The 7,500-nt window shown below is 38.3% G+C and overlaps 1 protein-coding gene and 1 long non-coding RNA gene across 2 annotated transcripts in view; both read right to left on the reverse strand.

Moving 5' to 3' along the window:
- Positions 1 to 3,872: 3,872 nt before the first annotated feature.
- Positions 3,873 to 7,500, reverse strand: part of LOC309492000 (biogenesis of lysosome-related organelles complex 1 subunit 6-like) — a 4,405-nt gene continuing 777 nt past the window's right edge. Inside the window, exons 3-6 of the mRNA XM_082191026.1 lie at positions 7,226 to 7,349; positions 6,909 to 6,996; positions 6,757 to 6,843; positions 3,873 to 5,278 (exon numbers count right to left, since the gene is read on the reverse strand). Coding sequence (XP_082047152.1) covers positions 5,150 to 5,278; positions 6,757 to 6,843; positions 6,909 to 6,996; positions 7,226 to 7,349 — 428 coding nt within the window. The 3' untranslated portion in view covers positions 3,873 to 5,149. The remainder of the gene's footprint in view (positions 5,279 to 6,756; positions 6,844 to 6,908; positions 6,997 to 7,225; positions 7,350 to 7,500) is intronic.
- Positions 5,472 to 6,750, reverse strand: LOC309492001. Its single transcript, XR_014203392.1, has 2 exons — positions 6,321 to 6,750; positions 5,472 to 6,237 (listed from the first exon to the last, which is right to left on the reverse strand). It is a non-coding gene; the product is annotated as an uncharacterized lncRNA (long non-coding RNA).

The following is a 7,500-nucleotide window of genomic DNA, read 5'->3' on the forward strand; positions in this document are numbered from 1 at the left end:
AGTGATGCTCACAATGTTTTATCAGGAACACTTTGCAATAAGGACTCATGCGTTAGTGAACATGAACTTACAATAAGCAAAGTATTTTGGCTACACTTTATTTGGCAACACTTTCGATTACAGTGTAATTGTAACATATGTTACATGTACTTAACCATAGTAATATTAACAGTAAATTATGCATAATTACATGCAACTAACCCTCAACCAAACCCTAATCTTATAGTAAATACATGTTAATTAATATTACTCAGTACTTAAATATATAATTACACTGTAACATAAAGTGTAACTCATTATTTTAAGGTGTCTTTGTTACAGCGTAATTGTACATTGAAATACTGAATAATATAAATCATTATAGGGTTAGTTGCCTGTAATATACAGTGTGTAACAAGAATGTTAGTTGATAAAGATAGTTGTTCGTGTTAGTGCATTAACTAATATGAACAGATACAACTTTTGATTTTAATATGTATTAGACAATGTTGAAGTTAACATTAAATGCTATTAGTTCATGTTAACTAATGTTAATAATTGAAACTTGGTAACACTTTACAAAAATGTTCATTAGTTAACATTATTATTAACTAACATGAACTAACAATTAGCAATACTGTAATGTTGCTGAGGAAGACAAGCGAAGACGAGGATCTAAACGCAGGGTATGGCAAGCCGTTTTAACATTTAATCATTTAAACCGACTAGTCTCTATTTTCATGCTACTAGTACTTATTTTTTAGATACTAGTATCTATTCCATTAAGTACTAGTACTTATTCATTAGCTACTAGTGCTTATTCTTTAGGTACTAGTGCCTATTCTTTAGATACTAGTGCTTATTCTTTAGGTACTAGTACTTATTCAATAGATACTAGTACTTATTCATTAGATACTAGTACTTATTCATTAGATACTAGTTCCTATTAAATAGATACTAGTACTTATTCATTAGATACTAGTACTTATTCAATAGATACTAGTACTTATTCATTAGATACTAGTTCTTATTCAATAGATACTAGTACTTATTCATTAGATACTAGTTCCTATTAAATAGATACTAGTACTTATTCATTAGATACTAGTACTTATTCATTAGATACTAGTACCTATTAAATAGATACTAGTACTTATTCATTAGATACTAGTACTTATTCCAATAGTGACTAGTAACTATTCTTTTGTTACTAGTAACAAATATTTTTTTTTGCCATTGACTTCTATGGGGATCTGTCATTCAGATATCATCTATTCAGTTCTGACTAGTATGTATTCCAATTGTGACTAGTACATATATATTAGATACTAGTAGTTATTTATTAGGTACTAGTACCTATTTTTTAGATACTAGTACCTATTACTAGATACTAGTATGTATTCAATAAATACTAGTACTAAGTCATTAGATACTAGTACCTCTTAAATAGATACTAGTACCTATTAAATAGATACTAGTACTTATTCATTAGATACTAGTACTTATTCAATAGATACTAGTACTTATTCATTAGATACTAGTACTTATTCATTAGATACTAGTACTTATTCATTAGATACTAGTACCTATTAATTAGATACTAGTACTTATAAATTAGCTACTAGTACTTATTGAATAGATACTAGTAACTATTTATTAGATACTAGTATTTATTCCAAATGTTACTAGTAAGATTTTGGATTTTACTAGTAAAATTTTTAATTGAACTATCCAGTGGCCGTTCTGACTAGTCATAACATAAGACGAGTAAAAAAGCAGTTGTGACTAGTAAAATAAAAAATCTTACTAGCAACATTCGGAATAAATACTAGTATCTAATAAATAGGTACTAGTATCTATTGAATAAGTACTAGTAGCTAATTTATAAGTACTAGTATCTAATTAATAGGTACTAGTATCTAATGAATAAGTACTAGTATCTATTGAATAAGTACTAGTATCTAATGAATAAGTACTAGTATCTATTTAATAGGTACTAGTATCTATTGAATAAGTACTAGTAGCTAATTTATAAGTACTAGTATCTAATTAATAGGTACTAGTATCTAATGAATATGTACTAGTATCTAAAAAATAAGTACTAGTACCTAATAAATAACTACTAGTATCTAATATATATGTACTAGTCACAATTGGAATACATACTAGTCAGAACTGAATAGTTGATATCTGAATGACAGATCCCCATAGAAGTCAATGGCAAAAAAATGTATTTGTTACTAGTAACAAAAGAATAGTTACTAGTCACTATTGGAATAAGTACTAGTATCTAATGAATAAGTACTAGTATCTATTTAATAGGTACTAGTATCTAATGAATAAGTACTAGTATCTAATAATAAGTACTAGTATCTAATGAATAAGTACTAGTATCTAATAATAAGTACTAGTATCTAATGAATAAGTACTAGTATCTAATGAATAAGTACTAGTATCTATTTAATAGGTACTAGTATCTAATGAATAAGTACTAGTATCTAATGAATAAGTACTAGTATCTATTGAATAAGTACTAGTACCTAACGAATAAGCACTAGTATCTAAAGAATAGGCACTAGTACCTAAAGAATAAGCACTAGTAGCTAATGAATAAGTACTAGTACTTAATGGAATAGATACTAGTATCTAAAAAATAAGTACTAGTAGCATGAAAATAGAGACTAGTCGGTTTAAATGATTAAATGTTAAAACGGCTTGCCATACGCAGGGTATTTTAATAAAGTAACAGGAAACATGGAACACAGAACTCAAAGGAACAAAACCAGGGAATCACAGAGGCAACCATTACATGAACAACAACTGACAAGGTAACAAGTGAAACACAAGGGCTATAAATACACAGAGACAAACAAGCTTAACTAAGTAACAAGGGGGCGTGGTTAATAAGAAACACCTGGTGAGACTAATAAACAAGAAAGACTACAAAGGACTACAAAACATAGCACATAACAGGAAATAACAAAAGTGCACACAAGACAAGGGAAACACAGGACAGGAATCATGACAAATACATTTGTTGCTGTATTTTTAATCTTTGTTCATGTTAGTTCACAGTGCATTAACTAATGTTAACAAGATTTTTAAAAAGTATTAGTAAATGCATTAACAATTAACAAAGATTAAAGGGGAGGTACTGTATAATGCCCTTTTCACAAGATGTAAAATAAGTCTCTGATGTCCAGAGTGTGTGTGTGAAGTTTTACCTCAAAATACCCCACAGATATTTTTATAGCATGTTCAAATCGTCACTTTTTGAACAAAAAACGCACCGTTTTTGTGTCCATTGCAAATGAGCTGCTTCTCCCGGCACAGGGGGCGGAGCAACAGGACATTTCTGAATAGTTAGTTGATGAATTTATGTATCTGATGTGGAGTTAACGATCTTCTAGTCATTGATTAGCATATTCTGTGTTGATAATCAATAAATCATGTTCTGGGGCGGGGTTTATGTAAATTCTAGGGTTGGTGATGTCACTAACCCGTGAGGAATGTGGTGTAGTCTCTACCAGCCGTTTGTTGTAGTTCTTAAAGTGATTTCTGTAAAAGGAAATCTCTCCCTTTGCTTTGAACTTTGAGCGTCGTAACTTTGCAGATGTTGTTTATGCTCACACAGCAACATTACACACTAACTACAGTTAGAGAAGAGAAATCATAATCAACCACCCCTTTAATAAATGCTAAGTGCAGTTCATTATTAGTTCATGTTAATTAATGTAGTTAACTAATGTTAACCTTATATTCAATAATGAACTTTATTGTAAAGCGTTACCTGAAACTTTATTGAAAATTGTTACAGTTTTATCATATTTGTTTACATTAAAAGAGCATTATATAAGGTAATAAATTATGTTGATAAAAGAGCACACCAACACTTTCATTACAGTTTTATTATTTATCTGGATAGAAATGCACATGATGATAATAATGATGATAAAGAGTCACCAGAGCATCTTTATCACATTTAGTCCCAGAGAATCCAACTCGTTTAAGAGGTTTCTCAGATCAGTTTTATGAGGACAGGGACGGTTACAGGGGCGGAGTCTAAGAGCAGTGGGCGGGGCTGTGAGAGGGGCGGAGTCTGTGTGCAGTGGGCGGGGCGGTGACAGGGGCGGAGTCTGTGTGCAGTGTGCGGGGTGGTTACAGGGCCAGAGTCTAAGAGCAGTGGGCGGGGCTGTGATAGGGGCGGGGTCTGTGTGCAGTGGGCGGGGTGGTGACAGGGGCGGAGTCTGTGTGCAGTGGGCAGGGCGGTGACAGGGGCGGAGTCTGTGTGCAGTGGGCGGGGCTGTGACAGGGGAGGAGTCTGTGTGCAGTGGGCGGGGCTGTGACAGGGCAGGAGTCTGTGTGCAGTGGGTGGGGCTGTGACAGGGGCGGAGTCTAAATCAGTGGGCGGGGCGTGACAGGGGCGGAGTCTGTGTGCAGTGGGCAGGGGTGTGACAGGGGCAGGGGTGTGACAGGGGCGGAGTCTAAAGCAGTGGGCGGGGCGGTGACAGGGGCGGAGTCTGTGTGCAGTGTGCGGGGTGGTTACAGGGCCAGAGTCTAAGAGCAGTGGGCGGGGCTGTGATAGGGGCGGAGTCTGTGTGCAGTGGGCGGGGTGGTGACAGGGGCGGAGTCTGTGTGCAGTGGGCAGGGCGGTGACAGGGGCGGAGTCTGTGTGCAGTGGGCGGGGCTGTGACAGGGGAGGAGTCTGTGTGCAGTGGGCGGGGCTGTGACAGGGGAGGAGTCTGTGTGCAGTGGGTGGGGCTGTGACAGGGGCGGAGTCTAAAGCAGTGGGCGGGGCGTGACAGGGGTGGAGTCTGTGTGCAGTGGGCAGGGGTGTGACAGGGGCAGGGGTGTGACAGGGGCGGAGTCTAAAGCAGTGGGCGGGGCGGTGACAGTGGCGGAGTTGTGTGCAGTGGGCAAGGGTGTGACAGGGGCGGAGTCTGTGTGCAGAGGGCAGGGGTGTGTCAGGGGCAGGGTCTAAAGCAGTGGGCGGAGCGGTAACAGGGGCGGAGTCTGAGGGCAGTGGGCGGGGCTGTGACAGGGGCGGAGTCTGAGGGCAGTGGGTGGGGCGTGACAGGGGCGGGGTCTGTGTGCAGTGGGCGGAGCTGTGACAGGGGCAGAATCTGTGTGCAGTGGGCGGGGCTGAGCTCAGTGTGTGTGAGGCGCTGGTTCAGGCGTCGCCGGAGCGTTTGGCGGGTTTGGCGACGAGGCGTCTCTCTCGCTCCAGCTCTCTCTCTCGCTGCTGCTCGCGCTCCAGATCTTCCTTCTGCTTGTGTTGCTGCAGCTTCAGCGCTCGCTTCTGCACACATTCATACACTCTTCACTCTTAATCTGTCGTTCCGTCTCAAACGGCAAAGCATACTAACCCAGGGTAAAGTATGGAAGCTTGTTTCTGCCACGGAATAAAAATAAAAACAAAGAATTTCCTCTCGGAATCCTGACTTTTCTTTCAATCGTAGTTTATATCTATTAATTCAGACTTTTTTCTCGCAATTCTGATTTTTTTCTCGTAAACGCAAGTTTATATCGTGCAATTTAGACTTTTTTTTTTATTCTGACTTTTTTCTCATAAATGCATTTTTTCTCGTAAAAGCAAGTTTATATCTCGCAAATCTGACTTTTCTCACAATTCTGACTTTTTTCTCGTAACCGCAAGTTTATATCTCGTAATTCTGACTTTTTTTCTCGAAATTCAGTTCTTTTTTCGTAAATGCAAGTTTATATCGTCATTCTGACTTTTTTCTCGGAATTCAAAATCTTTTCTCGCAATTCTGACTTTTTTCTCGCAAAGGCAAGTTTATATCTCGCAATTCTGACTTTTTTCTTGCAATTCAGACTTTTCTCGTAAACGCAATTCTATATCTTGCAATTCAGACTTTTTTTCTCATAAAGGCAAGTTTATATCTTGCAATTCAGACTTTTTTCTCGTAAACGCATGTTTATATCTCGCAATTCAGACTTTTTTCTCACAATTCAGACTTTTTTTCTCGTAAAGGCAAGTTTATATCTCGCAATTCTGACTTTTCTCGCAATTCAGACTTTTTTCTCGTAACCGCAAGTTTATATCTCGCAATTCTGACTTTTCTCGCAATTCAGATTTTTTTTCTCGTAAAGGCAAGTTTATATCTCGCAAATCTGACTTTTCTCGCAATTCAGACTTTTCTCGTAAACGCAATTCTATATCTTGCAATTCAGACTTTTTTTCTCGTAAAGGCAAGTTTATATCTTGCAATTCTGACTTTTTTCTCGCAATTCAGACTTTTTTTTCGTAAAGGCAAGTTTATATCTTGCAATTCAGACTTTTTTCTCGTAAACGCATGTTTATATCTCGCAATTCAGACTTTTTTCTTGCAATTCTAACCCTTTTCTCACAATTCAGACTTTTTTTCTCGTAAAGGCAAGTTTATATCTCGCAATTCTGACTTTTCTCGCAATTCAGACTTTTTTCTCGTAACCGCAAGTTTATATCTCGCAATTCTGACTTTTCTCGCAATTCAGACTTTTCTCGTAAAGGCAAGTTTATATCTTGCAATTCTGACTTTTTTCTCGCAATTCTGACTTTTTTTTCGTAAAGGCAAGTTTATATCTCGCAATTCTGACTTTTTCTCACAATTCAGATTTTTTTTCCACACAATTGTGAGTTTATACTGTATTTCACAATTCTAAATTCAGAATAGTGAGAATTATAATTGTTTTTTATTCCCCTGCAGAAACAAGCTTCCATATAAACATGAAGAGCAGTAAAGAATGAATCTCCAGAAGACTCGCCGCTCAAACCTTTAGTCTGGTCGTCTTGTCGTGCAGAACGATCATTTCTTTGCGAATGTTCACCAGTTTGCTGTGATAAACTTTGGCCTCTGTGAACTGAAACACATCAGCTGTCAGTCTGACGACGCTTCTACGAGAGGAACCACGCGATTAAAACTCACCAGTGCGTTCAGATCAATCATGGCGTTGCACTCGCGGAATTTTGTGACTTCTTGCTCCAGCGTATCCAACAAAATAACTTGATTTTGTCTGGAAGTGAGAACAAATAAAGGATGATTTCAGGAGGGCAGGGTTTTGAATTCAAATGTCTTTTCTTTGCAGTCTGATCAAATGATGGACGTCACTGACTGAAGCTTCATGCAACAGATCATCAGTGTTAGCACGCGCGTGGACAGAGTTAGCAAGCGCGTGGACAGAGTTAGCACGCGCGTGGACAGAGTTAGCACGCGCGTGGACAGTGTGTTATATGTGATCATACGTGAGTTCCTGCAGGGTTTGCTTGGAGGCGTTGAGCTCCGGCTGATAGTGTGACAGGAATCCTTCAGTCAGTCTCTGGATCGTGTGCTCATCCACACACACCACGTCCTCCATCACGACACACACTGCAAACACACACACACACACACACACACATCAACATCCTCCATCACGACACACACTGCAAACACACACACAAACACACACACACACACACACACATCAACATCCTCCATCACGACACACACTGCAAACACACACATCAACATCCACACA

The sequence above is a fragment of the Leuciscus leuciscus genome, assembly GCF_965113295.1.
Source record: "Leuciscus leuciscus genome assembly, contig: HAP1_SCAFFOLD_822, whole genome shotgun sequence".
Taxonomy (NCBI): domain Eukaryota; kingdom Metazoa; phylum Chordata; class Actinopteri; order Cypriniformes; family Leuciscidae; genus Leuciscus; species Leuciscus leuciscus.